This window comes from Triticum aestivum, chromosome 2A, assembly GCF_018294505.1.
Source record: "Triticum aestivum cultivar Chinese Spring chromosome 2A, IWGSC CS RefSeq v2.1, whole genome shotgun sequence".
In the NCBI taxonomy this organism is placed as follows: Eukaryota; Viridiplantae; Streptophyta; class Magnoliopsida; order Poales; family Poaceae; genus Triticum; species Triticum aestivum.
The window spans coordinates 137,910,348-137,931,459 of NC_057797.1; the positions used below are offsets into that span (position 1 = coordinate 137,910,348).

The 21,112-nt window shown below is 44.0% G+C and overlaps 1 protein-coding gene across 2 annotated transcripts; it reads right to left on the reverse strand.

The window, feature by feature from the left end:
* Positions 1-3,364: 3,364 nt before the first annotated feature.
* Positions 3,365-6,095, reverse strand: LOC123185009 (PI-PLC X domain-containing protein At5g67130). 2 transcript variants are annotated; one of them, XM_044597030.1, is made up of 9 exons: positions 5,631-6,095; positions 5,438-5,545; positions 5,248-5,330; positions 4,962-5,099; positions 4,768-4,866; positions 4,387-4,690; positions 4,096-4,319; positions 3,946-4,032; positions 3,365-3,854 (listed from the first exon to the last, which is right to left on the reverse strand). In XM_044597030.1, the coding sequence occupies exons 2-9, from the start codon at positions 5,490-5,492 to the stop codon at positions 3,771-3,773; spliced, it is 1,074 nt and encodes a 357-aa protein (XP_044452965.1). In that variant the 5' UTR covers positions 5,493-5,545; positions 5,631-6,095; the 3' UTR covers positions 3,365-3,770. The 2 variants fall into 2 exon arrangements, with proteins under 2 accessions (XP_044452965.1, XP_044452964.1); XM_044597029.1 differs by having other exon boundaries at positions 5,208-5,330; positions 5,631-6,070.
* Positions 6,096-21,112: the final 15,017 nt, after the last annotated feature.

Here is a 21,112-nt window from a genome sequence, read left to right on the forward strand (position 1 = left end):
ATGGTTTCTTTGTGAGATCCTACGTACGCCGGAGTGCGTTGAGGAATCGTACTGCGATTCTCAATTTCTCGATCGGGGATTCTTCCCTTAATCCCTTTGTTCATCTTACACGTTCGTGATCGCCAGGGCGGGGTTGAAAGACAAGTTTAACGTACCGTCACCAGCTAGCATAGGACTCCCTGTACCCCTTCGCTCGTGTCTCGGGCGCACAGGGCGGTAGGGTTTCCCCTGCCTCCCGCTGCTGCCGGTCTGCCTTGTATCTTGTGCCTATAAATCCATGGAGGTGTGATGGATCTCGGCCTTTGCCGATAGAGAACACTTCGTTTTGAATTTTTTAGCTTTCGTTGGGACTAGCACAGATGCTCGTGCATTGCAATGAGAAAACTTAGCTCTCACATACTTCTAGCAAGTCATCTATATTGCCACTTCTTCTCTTTGTCACCATCGTTGATGGTGGTCAGTTGTCTACCTATTTACAACAAATGTGATCAATCTGGAGGCGGTGAGCTAAGTCATTACACTCTACTATGCCGATTTCACGAGCCCCTCCCTGCATCGACTTGTAATTCCTCATGTGTTGCAACCGTCACATTCCTCTTCACTTGGTTCAACACTAATCATGTCTTTGACATATCAGGCGGTGAATTTCCTTATTGACCGCACACAATTATAATTCTGAATGCAGATTATGTTAAGGTGTGAGGATATCAACTTCTTCTTCTTCTTCTTCTTCTTCTTCTTCTTCTTCTTCTTTTGAAATGGAGGCTATCAACTTCTTGACTGAACATAGTTGCATACACTTCATTGTCGTCACCATCCACCTTCTTCGTCTCTACCTTGAACTTGGGCGTGTTTCCGGTAGCGAATTGTGTCGTGTTCTTCTGCCATGGCCAACAAAACATAGTTTAAAAAACAAAACAGGTGAGCATCCTGAACTTACATATACGTGATGTCAACACTGATTCCCCAACATTATAATTTTGGTCTTCTCACAACATGCTCTCACATCCATAGTAATCATTATTATTACATGATGATAACTCCATGACAAAGCAATGTGGGAGTAAACTTGTTGTTCTAACCATCAAGCATAAAAGTGAAAATTAATATTCACGGAGTTCATTTCCATTAGCTACAAATCAATCAACTGTTAACTTTACTTTCGCACTTCCCTTGAAAAAAACTTAACTTCCACACTGCCCTAAATAATTCCTTACTCCATATAAACATAACCAAGCATAATTTATATGTACCACATGAAATTCGAAACAACATTATCAGGAAATGGAGTACGCAACATACATGCAAGTTATTTTTGCGCGGGTACATGTAGGTTACTTAGCGTGTGTGATGACCTCATTTATTTAAGGGTTGTCTAGACTCGATGGACTACGATTTAACGAAGTCTCAGTCGAGTGACGTGAGCGTAGTTGTGGTGCTACGATCGGCACGGCTGGATGTTGCAAACGGCGAGGAAAAATATTGCAACGGTACTACAAGCAACTCCAACATATGCTGCAACCATTCTGACTAAAATGCTACAACCTTCAATGGAGGATGTTGCGAGTGATAAGATGACGTGCTACAATCGACGAGGGATGGCATGCTACAACTAGCAAGACAGATGCTGCAACCGGTAACAATAAATGTTGCAAACGATGGGACAAAATGTTGCAAGGTGAACTGAGACTTGGTTAAATCTGAGTCGAGTTAGTTTTAGCATGCAAGCCCGTTTATTTAATGGGTCCTCTCTCTCATCCCAGAGTCCTTCTAGTTCCATTCTTTCCTGCCAAATGCATATCTCTTAAAAAAATTCTACGTGCTCAATTGCTCATAATACGAAGTTATTTCTTCTTTGAATTCTTTTCCTTCCTGCTCATAAGAGGATTTAATGAATGGAATTTATTTATTCATTCTTCTAATTTATTCATTTTTGCTGCCGAATTTATTTCATTCTTCTCACACAAGTAATTGTTTCCCTTCGTGCTCAACAACTCATAATAGCGGGATTTAATTTCTTCCTTCCTCACACAAGAGTGTGCTCATATTGTGACCAAATGAGACATACTCCTTGAGGCGGCTTATTAATTTTAATTCATAGACATATATAAATTGATGCGATTCGGTGTAAGAAAGCAAGGTGGGACAGTTCAATAGCTGAAAGGACGACCTGATGTTCACTCCTTGTGTAGCCATAGAGATTCGTACATGGGAATCCATCCAATATGGCACACCGCACACGTACTGTCCAAGCTGTTCCACAGCGCGGGCCTGACCAAGGTCGTCCAATATGAGTATATCAAAAATTGGAAACCTCATCTTTTCTGCATACACGATAGCTAGCTCACTTTGCTGCACATTTAGGAATAGGATGGTAGGTCACAAGTTCATGTCTTACACTCGAACAATTATTTTTGCCTCGTTTTTCCTGACTGTGTTGCTGCGCCGGCTTTGTTTGAGCGACGAGTGAGGCCCAATAGATATCAGCCAGCACGCTCGAAGGAAAAAGCAACAATTGATGGGTAAAAAGAATGGTAACAACATTGTGCACAAAAACAAATCATTATTTTGGAGGACCGGAAATTTATAGTGTGGGTGAACAAGCCAAAAAATGGAGAAACGCATCATATCATACTTTATTGGTACGCATAGATAGATGTTTGTCTTGCTCAAGAAAGAAGGCGGCGGTGGCTCCTTGAAGATGAAGTTTTTTTTTATCTCTAGCCCCCGTCCTAAAGGTGTGTCTAACATAGTTGGAGGACGTGTGAAGGTGTATCTCCGGCGGATCTCATGGGATACGATCAGTGTTTGTCTTCGAAGGAATTGACTTGGCCCGGTATTTGTTCGTATGTCTATAATTTGGATCATTTTGATCTACACTTCTAAGATGTCGGCTGTTTGGTACGTTGGTCCTGTGAGGCCTTAGAGCAACTCCTATCGCTCATCTAAAAAGCTTTTCTTAAAAGCCGTTTTACGGGATGTACGTATAATTTAGAGGAAATCGTCTGATGACCAATTCTCCTTGTTCTCGTAAACATCTTTCTCTAAAGCCTTTTCTTTTACTTTTACTTGCAAAAAGGCCTAAGGCCAAAGATTAAGTAACACGTGTCCTTACAAACATGGAAGAAGGGGCTGACAAGTTGTTGATGTAGACCATAAGATGGCATGTAGAAACTCCGAAGACCACAAAAACTGGTTGAATTTGGACAGATCCCCTGGAAACCTAAACATAATAGATCCAGAAGACCCGGCGGGGAAAAAGATCCACACGCCCTTCGTTGACGATGAGCATACTGAAAGTGGCACATAGTGAGAGACAAAGTAGTTTTTAAAGATTTTTTTTGCCCGGTGCAACGCATGGGCATTTATACTAGTTTCTCTAAAACCTTTTCTTTTACTTTTTGCTAAACAAGTCTGGCTAATGACAAGTCTGCATGAATCAACAACTTTTCTCTCTGGACAGTACCAGCAGTATCAGTACCATACCACAAATGTCCACGAATGTCCCGATCCCACCCGCACCTATCCAACGTCTGCATGGAGCAACAACTTTTCTCTCTCGACAATATCAGTGTCAGTACCAGCAGTACAATGGAGTACTAGCATCCACCAGCAGTAGTTGCGCTCTCACGGCCGGCGTGCACCGGTGCACGAGCGCAGCAAGGCTGGTCCTGTCCGTCCTCCCTGGCACCCAATCCAATCTCTCACGCATTGCTGCACACGCGACATGAGTTCATGACAAGCACAACCAACAAGAACCGAACGACTTCTCATGTCCTCGTCGTCCCACCGTGACCCGGCATCAGCCCAGCCTTGCCGAGCAGGCCATACAGCACGTCCTTCAGAGTTCGTTTCTGCAGCAGCAAGAAGGCACGCAAACAAAGCTGCTCGTCACGATTTTCACTCGATTATTTACCGGAGGAAGGAGAAAAACGGAGATCTCACCGTGCACGCGCGCACGTCGTCGCGGCCGCAGATGAGCATCCCGTTGAGCATGTCCGTGGCCTCGAACACGCCGCCGCCGTCGCTTCTCTGAAACCGAACAAGTTTGAGGCATTCCACGGATTAGTACAGGCAAAGTAGCGCGCGCGGTACCTTGTAGTAATCGACGGCCAGGAAGTTGGCCCAGCGGTCGGCGGCGGCGGCGTGGCACGCCCGGAGCACGTCCGCGAGCCCCAGCGAGTGCTCCACGCACGCCGTCACCCGGAGCGGCACCGTGTGAAAGTAGTTCACCAGGACCAGCGACCTCGTCCGGTTGTCGAGGGCCAGGGACTCGGCGCGCCTGTGGCACGCGCGAGAGCTCATCCCGCCATCGCCGTCTGCATGCGCCACCACATGATCAGCATCTCGGCTTCGTTCTGAGAAATTCCCACCGCTGAATCTTACACTGGTTTTCGACCATGAAGTTCCACTGGTACGCGATCCCCTCGGCGCGCTGCTTCGTCTCGTCGGAGGTGAAGACGAGGAGGCGGTGGTTGCGCCTGATCATGTCGCGGACGCGAGGCCAGTCGCCGCCGTCCCGCGGCATGCTCGACACCGGGAACCAGTACTTGGTCAGGCCCGCGCTGTCGAACAACTTGGACAGGCCGTGGTCAGCGCTGACATAGTCCTCCAGGATCAGCGTCACGATCTCCGACGGGTTCGCCGACAAGAACGCCTCGACCTCCATCATGGTGCCGATGGCCGGCTCCTGCAGAATCACCGATGATACTACAATCTTCAGTTCCAATGCCGTCCTAGAACACTAGTCAAGTTCAATTTACTCACGAACGCCGTGAAGTCGAAGCACTTCCCTCCCTTTGAGTGGCAAAGCCAAATGTCGTCGCGGAAGTCGTACACGTCCAGCATCAGCGCCCGGACTCCGTTCTGCGGAAGGCGGACCGCGCAGTTCAGTCAGAATCCAAGAACTGACTGACTGAAATTACCAGCAAATTTGAAGTAGTGATGGGTCACATTCAGACATTCAGTTGATCGGTGACCGAATCGTCCTGGTTGTAAAGCGTGATCCGCGGGACTCCGGTGTGGGACGGCTCGCCGCGGATCGAGAACGAGTTGTGCGTCGTCAGGAACGCGTACTTGTTGAACGGCAACGATGTATCCTAATAAGGAATGAAAGATGAGCAGCACTAGATAACGAACAGTTGCAGAAATGGAGATGAGTAGAAGAAAACAGAGCAATGGCAGAGTAGCACGAGTCCACCACTCACAGCTATCTTGAACGGGTCGGCGACCGTCGTCCGGACGCACCTTTTGCCGGCGAACTCGATCCAGCAGTTGTAGCAGTAGAGCTCGGACCCGCAGTCGGCTTCTGACGAGCATCGGTCGCCGAGCTGCAAATCCCAGCGTCAGACCAGACCTCTATTATATCTCCAGAAGAAATATCTCACGGTCATGGCAAGGCCGGCGAGGAGGATAGACAGATAGAAACGTGACCGACCTCGCATCGCCCGCCTGAGCAAGCTGCTGCCCCTTCTAACAGCAACACCACACATAGTATTACCAGAAGAAGAAGAATTGTGCTTCCTAAGCTGTGCATGATAACTCCCTGCAGCCCAATAGCAGCAAAAGCCATCAGTATCGATCACAGATTTGGGACTAAGGATCCCACCTGAACCATCACTGAATCACACCTGAACCATGGGACTAAGGATGATGATGATGATGCGGCAAAACGAGGGAACAACCCTGTATCCTCGTTGTTTCTTGGCTGCTGAATCCTGACGATTAGGTCCCTTTTGGCTGCGCGATGGTCATACCACGGCATCTCTTGTGTGCTGCAGAAGGGTCGTGAAGATGTGGCTGTGGCAAGCAGATTCAGGGGAGAACCTGCGGCTTGGCCTGCAGGAATATGCTTCCAGCTTTCAAAGGTCAGCATTAGGTGCCACGCATCAAAAGTGTGGCCATGCTTTTGTTTCCATTCCCGTTTCTTGTCAAGTGCACCTTAGTGCTTTGCCCGGTTTGAACCTCGTGACATTTCTTGACGATTCATGGTAAAGAATACGGAGGTGTCTCTCTCTCAGCTTGGTGATTCGTAGCCAAAAAAGAAGAGAAATTCTTGTCATATGACTTGACAAAATTCGACACACCGGCCGGTTATGCGGACAGAAATTTAACACCGGGACGGACTTCAGCAGCAGACAGGGACAGACAGCATATGCCGGACTACGGATGCGCTTTCGCTCTCAGTTCTGAATCGTATCCAAATTTAGGGCACCGATGATGCTTACCTGCTTGCTCGAAGGAAGTCCCAGAGGGGTCCAGGGCGCGCTGACTGAAAGGCCGGCGGCTGAGGGGTTTGCGAAGAATTGGTAGCCCCAGAGAAGAGAGCTCGATCAGTTCGTGTAGCTTTGGGACAAGCTTCTATTAGAGCAACTCCAATGGGGTTCGATCAGTTCGTGTAGCTTTGGGACAAGCTTCAATTAGAGCAACTTCAATAGGGCGACCTATTTTGTTCCTCGCGTCTTTTCGGGTCGGCATGGGTAAAAATAATGGCCCAACGCACCGACCCAAACCCAAATCATGTCTGTTTCGCGTCCGCGCCAACGCATTTGCGGCCCAAATTTGCGTCCCAAATGCGTCGGCGCGGACGTTCAACGGACGTCACACGCGCCTTCTCACTGTCCGCCGCGTCCCCACCTGGCGGCCGCTCAACTACCCGCTGTCATGCGGTCAGCTTAATTTATGACCACGGGTCCACGCGTCAGCGACGGCGGTCGCACTTTTTTAAGCAGACCGTGCGGCGGAGCCGTCCTCATCCAAACTCGCCGTCCACATCTAGGAAAGCTCGCTCCCCAGTCGCCGATAAACCCTAGTGTCGTGGGTTTGTCACGGCAGATGTCCTCGTGAAAGGACTTAGTCGTGGAGCCATCGCTACGGTTAGCTTAAAGGGGTTAAATCGGACAAGGGACACGAGAGTTTTTTATACTAGTTTGGCCCCTTCGATGAAGATAAAAGCCTACGTCTAGTTGTGTTGGTATTGCTAGGGTTTTGATGACCAAGGAGCGAATCCGCTTTGCCTGGCTCTCGAGTTGTTGTCTGTTGTCTTTAAACCGTTGTCGGGTCGTTCCTTTATATACACAGGTTGACGTCCGCCGGTTTACAGAGTCCCGAGGCCGGATCATAAACGTGTCTGGCTCGGTCTCTATCCTTCCTATCTTACAATGTAAGTTACATGAGAAAGTCGATTTACATCTACAGGCATTAATTCGCCTTTGGGCCTTTGGGCCTTCGTAAAGCGCCACCATCTTTACGTCTTCATGGGCTTCTGATCTTCTTGGAGTTAATCCGGCTACTCCTGGCCGGTTTACGTCCAGTAGTAATATCACCAGCATTAGGCCCCAGATTGATTTGAACTTGTTCATGTCAATCTTCAACACTTAGAAAAATTCTTCCCTTTCACCTTCACCTTAATCTTGTAAACCGTTGTGACGTCATACTCCAGGATCATGTTAAATCGCCATGACGCCATCTTGTTATTTAAAAATGGTACATCTCACCTTCAGTTAATGAGCCTCCGACAATCGAGGCGACCGCTCCTGTTAGGTATCCAATATTTTGACCCCTTGATCCTCGCACCTGTTACCTTCCCCTTTACCTTATAAACAGGGCCACGGGTCATTTCCTTTTTTCCCCTACGTCTCTTCGCTTCTTCTTCATCCTCGCGACGCCTCTGCACCCGAGCGCCGCCGCCGTCGCCGAGCTTCGCTTCCGCCTCTCCGTTGGCCGCTGCATTGACCTGGTTGCACTAGAGAGCCGCGGCGTACCTCCGCTGCTTCAACAGCCGCTGTAAGTCTTTCGCTTTCCTCCTCTGTAGATCTATCTAGGGTTTCATTGTTCATCGAAGCTCCAGCACTGTTCTTCCCTGTTCCTCCTTAGTCCATGGATAAAAACCTCCAGCTTGATGTATTCCGTGTAACAGCTACAACATTCCTTATCTTCTGCTATCACAAAAAACCGTTATGCGCATAAAAACTGATCTGGACCTTTGTGAACCGCTTCGGGACCAATATTTTTAGGTCTAAATCTTTTTGCTTTTCATGTCTTAAAGTAGATCCAAAATTTTCATGTAATCTTGTGAAACCTGTTTTACCTTATTTAGTCGTTCTTGCCTTAGATCTGTATCTTCTTTACCACATAGGCGGTTTACCCTTGTAGAAAGAAATCTATCACATACCATTAGTCCCCTTGTAAACCGGCAATCCCATTATCTCCGTTGCCATACTCCGGTTTAGCAGTATGCGTATACCTTTGTTCCGTTTATCGCTTTGGCATTCATCATTGTATCAGCCTCCGGTTTACGAAATTTACATACTTGGATTTCTTTATCCCGTTGCACCTTACGCACTACCATGAATGAAATGTAAACCGGTATTTCTTTTCAGCTTTTCACTTGCAATGGCCAAACAGTTTTATTCCTGCAACTAGGCTTCCTCCCGGGTTATCGAGGAGCAACTAAATGGAATGGTCAAGATCGGAACCTTACCAAAGAAGAATGAGATCCGGTGGTGAGTTCCTGGGCCGGAAAATCCTCCCACCCCTAAGCAGGGTGAGGTAGTTGTGTTTGTTGATCACATAGGCCGTGGTTTCAAACCGCCCGGGTCAAAGTTTTTCCGGGATGTGCTTGCCAGCTTTCAACTCCACCCTCAAGATATTGGACCCAACTCGGTATCTAATATATGCAACTTTCAAGTTTTCTGTGAAGCGTACCTCCAAGAAGAGCCAACTGTGGAGCTGTTTCGGGATTTCTTCCATCTGAACCGGCGCACTGAATTTGTAGACGGACCCAATACTGAACTCAGTGGCGTCTCCATTAAAAAAAGAGGTTGAATTTCCTCACGCCAAGCTGCACAGTCACCCCAATGAGTGGAATCAAACTTGGTTCTACTATAAAGACACCTCCCCTGAAGACAAAAATCCTCTGCCGGGTTACCGGGCCCACCGGCTTGCCAATACTCATCCACTTCCACAACGCCTAAGTGCCCAGGAACGGGCCCCGTATGCACCTCAACTCGCCAAGCTGAGAACCTTCTTGGCCAACGGTTTAACAGGTGTAGACTTTGTCCGTTGTTGGATATCTTGGAGCATCTTGCCATTAAGTCGCCGCTCCGGCTTAATGTGCGAGTATACTGGTGAAATAGAGGACTCCCAATGTCATACCAACATTCAGCTAACCGATGAAGAGGTCGCTGAGGCCGTCAAGAAGATATTGAACGAATCGGAAGCTGTATGTCGCCAAACCGGACTAGACCCCTTTTACACGCAGAACAAACTGCCTGCTCTGAGTATTGTTCCTCCGCTTTACCCTTGATATCTTTAGACTGTACAACCCTTGAATACCCTTCTTTTTACTTTTAAACAGGGTGATGATCCGTTTTAGAAGAAGAAACCTCAAGAGAAAGCGGCAAAAACTGCCCGCCCTAAAACCAAAGCCGTTAAAAAAACCACAAAGCGGAAAGCACATGAACACATCAGTACGGAACTGGACGACGACCCGGATGAACTGGAAGTTGAGGTAGAACTTGATTCACTTGGTTCCCTTTTCATGCATCTCATTGACAATGATACTTATCAGGAGGACGTGGAGGGCAGCCAGGCTGACGATGTAGAGGTAATTATCCTTTCCTCCGGTTCAGGCTCTATGCCAACACAAAAAAATCTGTCAAGCGGTCTGATACGTCTCCAACGTATCTATAATTTTTGATTGCTCCATGCTATATTATCTACTGTTTTGGACTATATTGGGCTTTATTTTCCACTTTTATATTATTTTTGAGACTAACATATTCACCGGAGGCCCAACCCAGAATTGCTATTTTTTGCCTATTTCAGTGTTTCGAAGAAACGAAATATCAAACGGAGTCCAAACGGAATAAACCTTTTCTGGAACGTGATTTTCTTCCCGAATATGACCCAGGAGACTTGGACCCTACGCCAAGGAAGCTTCGAGGTGGGCACGAGGAAGGGGGGCGCGCCCTACACCCCCAGGCGCGCCCCCACCCTCGTGGGTCCACCGAAGCTCCACCGACGTACTTCTTCCTCCTATATATACCTACGTACCCCCAAACGAACAGAGACGGAGCCAAAAACCTAATTCCACCGCCGCAACTTTCTGTATCCACGAGATCCCATCTTGGGGCCTGTTCCGGAGCTCCGCCGGAGAGGGCCGTCATCACGGAGGGCTTCTACATCATCATAGCCTCTCCGATGAAGTGTGAGTAGTTTACCTCAGACCTTCGGGTCCATAGTTATTAGCTAGATGGCTTCTTCTCTCTTTTTGGATCTCAATACAAAGTTCTCCCCCTCTCTTGTGGAGATCTATTCGATGTAATCTTCTTCTTTTTGCGGTGTGTTTGTTGAGACCGATGAATTGTGGGTTTATGATCAAGTCTATCTATGAATAATATTTGAATCTTCTCTGAATTCTTTTATGTATGATTGGTTATCTTTGCAAGTCTCTTCGAATTATCCGTTTGGTTTGGCCAACTAGATTGGTAGTTCTTGCCATGGGAGAAGTGCTTAGCTTTGGGTTCGATCTTGCGGTGTCCTTTCCCAGTGACAGAAGGGGCAGCAAGGCACGTATTGCATCATTGCCATCGAGGATAACAAGATGGGGTTTATTTCATATTGCATGAATTTATCTCTCTACATCATGTCATCTTGCTTAAAGTGTTACTCTGTTTTTAACTTAATACTCTAGATGCATGCTGGATAGCGGTCGATGAGTGGAGTAATAGTAGTAGATGCAGAATCGTTTCGGTCTACTTGTCACGGACGTGATGCCTATATACATGATCATGCCTAGATATTCTCATAACTATGCTCAATTCTGTCAATTGCTCAACAGTAATTTGTTCACCCACCGTAGAATACTTATGCTCTTGAGAGAAGCCACTAGTGAAACCTATGGCCCCCGGGTCTATTCTCATCATATCAATCTCCATCACTTTAATCTTGCTTTGCTTTTTACTTTGCCTTTTACTTTTCACTTTGCATCTCTATACCAAAAATACCAAAAATATTATATCTATCAGATCTCACTCTCGTAAGTGACCGTGAAGGGATTGACAACCCCTAATCGCGTTGGTTGCGAGTAGCTATCGTTTTGTGCAGGTACGAGGGACTTGAGCGTGGCCTCCTACTGGATTGATACCTTGGTTCTCAAAAACTGAGGGAAATACTTACGCTACTCTGCTGCATCATCCTTTCCTCTTCGGGGAAATCCAACGCAAGCTCAAGAGGTAGCAAGAAGAATTTCTGGCGCCGTTGCCGGGGAGTCTACGCAAAAAGTCAACATACCAAGTACCCATCACAATCCTTATCTCTCGCATTACATTATTTGCCATTTTCCTCTCGTTTTCCTCTCCCCCACTTCACCCTTGCCGTTTTATTCGCCCTCTCTTTCCCAATCTCCTTCTCCTTCTCCTTCTCCGTTTGCCTTTTTCTCGCTTGCCTTTTTGTTTGCTCGTGTGTTGGATTGCTTGTTTGTCGCGATGGCTCAAGATACTACCAAATTGTGTGACTTCACCAATACCAATAATAATGATTTCCTTAGCACTCCGATTGCTCCTCTTGCCAATACTGAATCTTGTGAAATCAATACTGCTTTGTTGAATCTTGTTATGAAAGATCAATTCGCCGGCCTTCCTAGTGAAGATGCCGCTACTCATCTGAATAGCTTCGTTGATTTATGTGATATGCAAAAGAAAAAAGATGTCGATAATGATGTCGTTAAATTGAAGCTATTTCCTTTTTCGCTTAGAGATCGTGCTAAAGCTTGGTTTTCGTCTTTGCCTAAAAATAGTATTGATTCTTGGAACAAGTGCAAAGATGCTTTTATCTCTAAGTATTTCCCTCCCGCTAAGATCATCTCTCTTAGAAACGATATTATGAACTTTAAGCAACTTGATCATGAACATGTTGCACAAGCTTGGGAGAGAATGAAATTAATGATACGTAATTGCCCTACTCATGGTTTGAATTTGTGGATGATTATACAAAAATTTTATGCCGGATTGAATTTTGCTTCTAGAAATCTTTTAGATTCGGCCGCGGGAGGCACTTTTATGGAAATCACTTTAGGAGATGCTACTAAACTCCTAGATAATATTATGGTTAATTATTCTCAATGGCATACTGAAAGATCTTCTAATAAAAAAGTGCATGCGATAGAAGAAATCAATGTTTTGAGTGGAAAGATGGATGAACTTATGAAATTATTTGCTACTAAGAGTGTTTCTTCTGATCCTAATGATATGCCTTTGTCTACTTTGATTGAGAATAACAATGAATCTATGGATGTGAATTTTGTTGGTAGGAATAATTTTGGTAACAACGCTTATAGAGGGAATTTTAATCCTAGGCCATATCCTAGTAATCCTTCTAATAATTATGGGAATTCCTACAACAACTCTTATGGAAATTATAATAAGATGCCCTCTGAATTTGAGAATAGTGTTAAAGAGTTTATGAATTCACAAAAGAATTTTAATGCTTTGCTTGAAGAGAAATTGCTTAAAGTTGATGATTTGGCTAGGAACGTTGATAGAATTTCTCTTGAGGTTGATTCTTTAAAGCTTAGATCTATTCCTCCTAAGCATGATATCAATGAGTCTCTCAAAGCCATGAGAATTTCCATTGATGAGTGCAAGGAAAGAACCGCTAGGATGCGTGCTTCCAAAGATGCCTTTATTAAAGCGTGTTCTTCCAATTCCTATGAAAATCAAGATGAAGATCTAAAAGTTATTGATGTGTCTCCTATTAAATCTTTGTTTTGCAATATGAATCTTGATGAAACTGAATATGATCTTCCTTTACCTAGAAGGCGTTCTAAAAATTCGGAGTATTTAGATCTTTATGATGAAATTGATGAAAGTGGGATTGAAAGAAATAAAAATCTAGATGTTGCTAAACCCACTATATTGGATTTCAAGGAATTTAATTATGAAAGTTGCTCTTTAATTGATTGTATTTCCTTGTTGCAATCCGTGCTAAATTCTCCACATGCTTATAGTCAAAAGAAAGCCTTCACCGAACATATTGTTGATGCCTTGATGCAATCTTATGAAGAAAATTTGAGTTGAAAGTTTCTATCCCTAGAAAACTCTATGATGAGTGGGAACCAACTATTAAAATTAAAATTAAAGATCATGAGTTTTATGCTTTGTGTGATTTGGGTGCTAGTGTCTCCACTATCCCCAAAACTTTGTGTGACTTGCTAGATTTCCGCGATTTTGATGATTGCTCTCTAAACTTGCATCTTGCGGATTCTACTATTAAGAAACCTATGGGAAGGATTAATGATGTTCTTATTGTTGCAAATAGGAATTATGTGCCCGTAGATTTCATTGTTCTTGATATAGATTGCAATCCTTCTTGCCCTATTATTCTTGGTAGACCTTTCCTTAGAACGGTTGGTGCGATTATTCATATGAAGGAAGGGAATATTAGATTTCAATTTCCATTAAAAAAGGGCATGAACACTTTCCAAGAAAGAAAATAAAATTTCCATATGAAACTATCATGAGAGCCACTTATGGATTGCCTACCAAAGATGGCAATACCTAGATCTATCCTCGCTTTTATGCCTAGCTAGGGGCGTTAAACGATAGCGCTTGTTGGGAGGCAACCCAATTTTATTTTTATTCCTTGCTTTTTGCTCCTGCTTAGTAATAAATAAATTATTTAGCCTGTGTTTTTGTTGTGTTTTTTGTGTTTAATTAGTGTTTGTGCCAAGTAGAACCGTTGGGAAGACTTGGGGAAAAGTCTTGTTGAACTTGCTGTAAAAAACAGAAACTTTAGCGCTCACGAGAACTGCTGTCATTTTTATTTGGAAAGTGCTATTTAGTTAATAATTTTTGCATATGATTAATAGATAAATTCCTCACGTCCAGAAATTTATTTTAGAATTTTTGGGGTTCCAGAAGTTTGCGTTAGTTACAGATTACTACAGACTGTTCTGTTTTTGACAGATTCTGTTTTTCGTGTGTTGTTTGCTTATTTTGATGAATCTATGGTTAGTAAAATAGTTTATAATCCATAGAGAAGTTGGAATACAGTAGGTTTAACACCAATATATATATAAAGAATGAGTTCATTACAGTACCTTGAAGTGGTCTTTTGTTTTCTTTCTCTAACGGAGCTCACGAGATTTCTATTGAGTTTTGTGTTGTGAAGTTTTCAAGTTTTGGGTGAATTCTTTTGATGGATTATGGAACAAGGAGTGGCAAGAGCCTAAGCTTGGGGATGCCCATGGCACCCCCAAGATAATCCAAGTACACCAAAAAGTCAAAGCTTGGGAATGCCCCGGAAGGCATCCCCTCTTTCGTCCACTTCCATTGGTAATTTACTTGGAGCTATATTTTTATTCACCAACATGATATGTGTTTTGCTTGGAGCGTCTTGTATTATTTGTGTCTTTGTGTTTTAGTGTGCCACAATCATCCTTTCTGTACACACCTTTTGAGAGAGCCATACATGAATTAAAATTTGATAGAATACTCTATGTGCTTCACTTATATCTTTTGAGCTATGTAATTTTGCTCTATGTGCTTCACTTATATCTTTTGAGCGTTATAATTTTGCTCTATGTGCTTCACTTAGATCTTTTAAGAGCACGGTGGTGGATTTGTTTTAAAAAAACTATTGATCTCTCATGCTTCACTTAAATTATTTTGAGAGTCTCTTAATAGCATGGTAATTTGCTTAATAATAACATGCTTGGTATTCAAGATTTGTGAAACTTTTTTTTGAGTGCATTGAATACTAAGAAAAGATTGAAGCATGATAATTGTTTTGAGATATGGAGGTGATAATATTAGAGTCATGCTAGTTGAGTAGTTGTGAATTTAAAGAATACTTGTGTTAAAGCTTGTGATTCCCGTAGCATGCACGTATGGTGAACCGTTATGTGATGAAGTCGGAGCATGATTTATTTATTGATTGTCTTCCTTATGAGTGGCGGTCGGGGATGAGCAATAGTATTTTCCTACCAATCTATCCCCCTAGGAGCATGCGCATAATACTTTGCTTTGATAACTTCTAGATTTTTGCAATAAGTATATGAGTTCTTTATGACTAATGTTGAGTCCATGGATTATATGCACTTTTTCCCATCCTTCCACCATTGCTAGCCTCTCTAATACCGCGCACTTTTCGCCGGTATCATACACCCACCATATACCTTCCTCAAAACAGCCACCATACCTACCTATTATGGCATTTCCATAGCCATTCTGAGATATATTGCCATGCAACTTTCCACCATCCAGTTTACCATGACACGCTCCATCATTGTCATATTGCTAGCATGATCATGTAGTTGACATCGTATTTGTGGCAAAGCCACCGTTCATAATTCTTTCATACATGTCACTCTTGATTCATTGCATATCCCGGTACACCGCTGGAGGCATTCATATAGAGTCATATTTTGGTCTAAGTATCAAGTTGTAATTGTTGAGTTGTAAGAAAAATAAAAGTGTGATGATCATCATTTTTAGAGCATTGTCCCAAGTGAGGAAAGAATGATGGAGACTATGATTCCCCCACAAGTCGGGATGAGACTCCGGACGAAAAATAAATAAAAGAGGCCAAAGAAGCCCAAAAAAAGAGAGAAAGAAAAGAGGCCATAAAAAAGAGAAAAGGCCCAAATAAAAAAAATTAAAAAATGAGAGAAAAAGAGAGAAGGGACAATGTTACTATCCTTTTACCACACTTGTGCTTTAAAGTAGCACCATGATCTTCATGATAGAGAGTCTCTCGTTATGTCACTTTCATATACTAGTGGGAATTTTACATTATAGAACTTGGCTTGTATATTCCAATGATGGGCTTCCTCAAATTGCCCTAGGTCTTCATGAGCAAGCAAGTTGGATGCACACCCACTTAGTTTCTTTTGATGAGCTTTCATATACTTATAGCTCTAGTGCATCCGTTGCATGGCAATCCCTACTCACTCACATTGATATCTATTGATGGGCATCTCCATAGCCCGTTGATACGCCTAGTTGATGTGAGACTATCTTCCCCTCTTTTTGTCTTCTCCACAACCACCATTCTATTCCACATATAGTGCTATATCCATGGCTCACGCTCATGTATTGCGTGAAGATTGAAAAAGTTTTGAAAAAGTTAGAGTATGAAACAATTGCTTGGCTTGTCATCGGGGTTGTGCATGATTTAAATACTTTGTGTGGTGAAGATAGAGCATAGCCAGACTATATGATTTTGTAGGGATAACTTTCTTTGGCCATGTTATTTTGAGAAGACATAATTGCTTTGTTAGTATGCTTGAAGTATTATTATTTTTATGTCAACATGAACTCTTGTCTTGAATCTTTCGAATCTGAATATTCATATCATAATTAAGAAGATTTGCATTGAAATTATGCCAAGTAGCACTCCGCATCAAAAATTCTCTTTTTATCATTTACCTACTCGAGGACGAGCAGGAATTAAGCTTGGGGATGCCTGATACGTCTCCAACGTATCTATAATTTTTGATTGCTCCATGCTATATTATCTACTGTTTTGGACTATATTAGGCTTTATTTTCCACTTTTATATTATTTTTGGGACTAACCTATTAACCGCAGGCCCATCCCAGAATTGCTGTTTTTTGCCTATTTCAGTGTTTCGAAGAAACGGAATATCAAACGGAGTCCAAACGGAAAAAACCTTTCTGGAACGTGATTTTCTTCCCGAATATGACCCAGGAGACTTGGACCCTACACCAAGGAAGCTTCGAGGTGGGCACAGGGTAGGGGGGCGCGCCCTACACCCCCACGCACGCCCCCAACCCTCGTGGGCCCACTGAAGCTCCACCGACGTACTTCTTCCTCCTATATATATCTACGTACCCAAAACGAACAGAGACGGAGCCAAAAACCTAATTCCACCGCCGCAACTTTCTGTATCCACGAGATCCGTCTTGGGGCCTGTTCCGGAGCTCTGCCGGAGAGGGCCATCATCACGGAGGGATTCTACATCATCATAGCCTCTCCGATGAAGTGTGAGTAGTTACCTCAGACCTTCAGGTCCATAGTTATTAGCTAGATGGCTTCTTCTCTCTTTTTGGATCTCAATACAAAGTTCTCCCCCTCTCTTGTGGAGATCTATTCGATGTAATCTTCTTCTTTTTGCGGTGTGTTTGTTGAGACCGATGAATTGTGGGTTTATGATCAAGTCTATCTATGAATAATATTTGAATCTTCTCTGAATTCTTTTATGTATGATTGGTTATCTTTGCAAGTCTCTTCGAATTATCCGTTTGGTTTGGCCAACTAGATTGGTAGTTCTTGCCATGGGAGAAGTGCTTAGCTTTGGGTTCGATCTTGCGGTGTCCTTTCCCAGTGACAGAAGGGGCAGCAAGGCACGTATTGCATCGTTGCCATCGAGGATAACAAGATGGGGTTTATTTCATATTGCATGAATTTATCTCTCTACATCATGTCATCTTGCTTAAAGCGTTACTCTGTTTTTAACTTAATACTCTAGATGCATGCTGGATAGCGGTCGATGAGTGGAGTAATAGTAGTAGATGCAGAATCGTTTCGGTCTACTTGTCACGGACGTGATGCCTATATACATGATCATGCCTAGATATTCTCATAACTATGCTCAATTCTGTCAATTGCTCAACAGTAATTTGTTCACCCACCGTAGAATACTTATGCTCTTGAGAGAAGCCACTAGTGAAACCTATGGCCCCCGGGTCTATTCTCATCATATCCATCTCCATCACTTTAATCTTGCTTTGCTTTTTTACTTTGCCTTTTACTTTTCACTTTGCATCTCTATACCAAAAATACCAAAAATATTATATCTATCAGATCTCACTCTCGTAAGTAACCGTGAAGGGATTAACAACCCCTAACCGCGTTGGTTGCGAGTAGCTATCGTTTTGTGCAGGTACGAGGGACTTGAGCGTGGCCTCCTACTGGATTGATACCTTGGTTCTCAAAAACTGAGGGAAATACTTACGCTACTCTGCTGCATCATCCTTTCCTCTTCGGGGAAATCCAACACAAGCTCAAGAGGTAGCACGGTCCGGAAAGTAAGCTTTTCTCATCCTCTTGCTCACTTGGATCCAACATTTATTTTGAAGACGCAGCAGCACAAGGCTCGCCACACAACCCAGCACAGCGGCCAAAAGGTCACTTCGGCCAGTTTACCTAACACCCTGGTTCGAAAGCGCCAATCTGAGGTCTCACCCACTTCTGACAATTCTTATCCCAAGGCAGGCTATTTCCGACAACCTCTTAATCCGTCTGATTCAAATTATCAGGTGACACCTCCTTCATCCTCTGGCGAGTCAACAGCGACCCAACTTCCTCCTCTCAAAACTGTCGCTGGGTAAATACTTCAATCCGTTCTTTTGATGTTTTCATACTTTATATACTATGCTTAATTTTCACATCTTTTTCTGTTTTAGAGCCAAAGCCAGACCCAGCAAAAAGGCTCGGGTGATCGGTCCGCCCGAAGACCAGATAGTTCTTGAACCGGAGCAAACGGCTGGACCGAAGGGTCCAAATCCAAATCCTGAAGCTACCTTTGATGAACCACCCCCTCAAGATCACAATACCGATGAACAACTAGAAGTTGACACTGATGTACCTGATGATGATCTGGCAAATCCCATCCGGGCTGACGATAGACCTTCTAGTCCGGTGAAAGCTACTGACACCCCATCAACTCCAAAAAAGACTACTAGAGACAAACAAGGCGATGTTATCATTACCGGTATGAGCCACGACTCTCCTGGCCATCCTGTTATATTGGCAAAACATAGTGCCAAGGAAGAGCGTGCTGCCATGGAAAAAGGTAAATGGAGCACCGACTTGTCAAGTTATGCCCATCTCAGCGCTCAAGAACTCCACTCCGGTTTTCTAAACCATCTGCACTCAAACCGTGATTATGAAGCCGGTTTGGTGAACCTGATGAAGGAACGCTATGAGGTATTTTCATCACTTTTCCTTTCTTAAATCCAAAGTAAAAGTATCATCCCAAGTAGCCCCCAAGGGCCGGTTTATGATGGCAATCATAAACTGGGACTTTGTAATATCTTAATCCTTGCATGCTGATCCTCCATATGTCAATTGATCTTTGGAAATAAACCGGTACTTTATCATTGTATTCCTGTAGTTTTCATCGGTGTAGCCCCCAAGGGCCGGTTTAGCTTTGCAAGGTAAATCGGGTCTTGAATCAATGCGTCAACTTTGAACAGATGTACATTAGCCCCCAAGTGTTAAGGATAATGCTTGCATTGTACTTGAGACTTGTGAAAAATATATTGATGATAGAGTAAATAGGCATTAGCCCCCAAGTACAAAGTGCATAACTTGTTATACGCTTGGTACTTCATAACCTGTCTTTATGATATATCTCACCTTTGCCTGGGCTCATCAAAGTGAATAGTCCAATAAGTGTTATCTGGCTTTTCCTCTGGTGCCCGCAACTCGGTCCAATCATTGGTGAAATCCACGAGTGCTTGAGATTTGATCGTTGTGCGAGGTGTATATTTGAGTCCATGAGGTCCAAGCTCAATAGCTCACTTAGCAATCCGGCCAGTTGCTTCTCTGTTTTGAATGATATCTCCCAGAGGGGCTGAACTGACCACTGTGATAGGATGACCCTGAAAATAATGCTTGAGCTTCCGTCTTGCCATAAACACCCCATACACCAGCTTCTGCCAATGCGGATACCTCTGCTTTGATTCGATAAGCACCTCACTGATATAATAAACCGGTCGTTGAACCAGATACTCCTTTCCAGCCTCCTTGCACTCCGCAACAATAGCCACACTAACAGCCCGGGCATTAGCAGCCACATATAGCAGTAAAGGCTCTTTATCGACCGGGGCCGCAAGGACAGGCGGTTCAGCTAACTGCCTCTTCAAATCCTCAAACGCTTTATCAGCCGCATCACTCCAGACAAAGTCATCCGTTTTCTTTAGCATCTGATATAAAGGGATAGCTTTTTCCCCGAGACGACTGATAAACTGGCTCAAAGCCGCAATCTGGCCAGCTAAGCGTTGAACGTCATTGATACACGCCGGTTTAGCCAGGGACATTGTAAGTGCATCTAGTGCCACCCCTAGTTGGTTTAGGAGTATTGACGACAAACCTAGTTGAGGGACTAATGTGTTTGTGAGAATTGCAGGATGACACAGGTAGAAGTCCCTCATTGATTTGGTTTTCCTACCAGAGATGACCCCTAAAAATGTATGAAGACATTGAAGTCAAAGGTGGTATATGAAGATATTCACATTGAAGACTATGACAAGAGAAGACATCGCATGAAGCCTATGGAGCTCGAAGACTTAGATCTTTCATAGTTCTTTTTCTTCTTCTTTGTTGAGTCATAGGAACCACCGTACTGTTAAGTGGGGTCCAAGAGAACCAGTCAGAATGACTGAAGTGATGCCTAACCAAAATCTATGTCTTTGAGTGAAGACTATGAGAGCGAATCTTGTCCAGAGTCGGACAAGTCAGCTTTGCTTGTAGCCCAAGTAAAGTTGCCGTGTGAGTTTGAAATCTGACCGTTGGAACATGTGTCAGTTCCTTAGTGACCCAAGGTCATTTCGGACAAATCAGGTCGGGTTGCCTAGTGGCTATAAATAGCCCACCCCCTACAACCAAAAATGGTTGGCTGCTCAGAGTTAGTGTACGGCTTTTGTTGTTTGAGAGCAACCCACCTCGAAGCCTTTGAGAGAGAATTCCTTGCGAGGATAAAGCCCTAACCACCCAGAGCCAAAGAGAATTGGGCATCACTTAAGTCTTCTCGTCTGTGTGATCTGAAGACTTATTACACTTGAGGACTGTGAATCCTCCAGCCGGTTAGGCGTCGCGTTCTGAGCATCCAAGAGACATTGTGGATTGCCGGTGAACGAAGTCTGTGAAGGTTTGGGAGTCCACCTTGAAGACTTACCAGAGTGATTGGGCGAGGTCTGTGTGACCTTAGCTCAAGGGGAATACGGTGAGGACTGGGTGTCCTGAGCTGCGTGTTCAAGACTGGGTGTCCGGGACTGTGTGTCCTCAGGTTTAAATACCTAGCCGCCCTAACCAGACGTACAGTTGTCACAGCAAATGGAACTGGTCCAACACATCATTGTCTT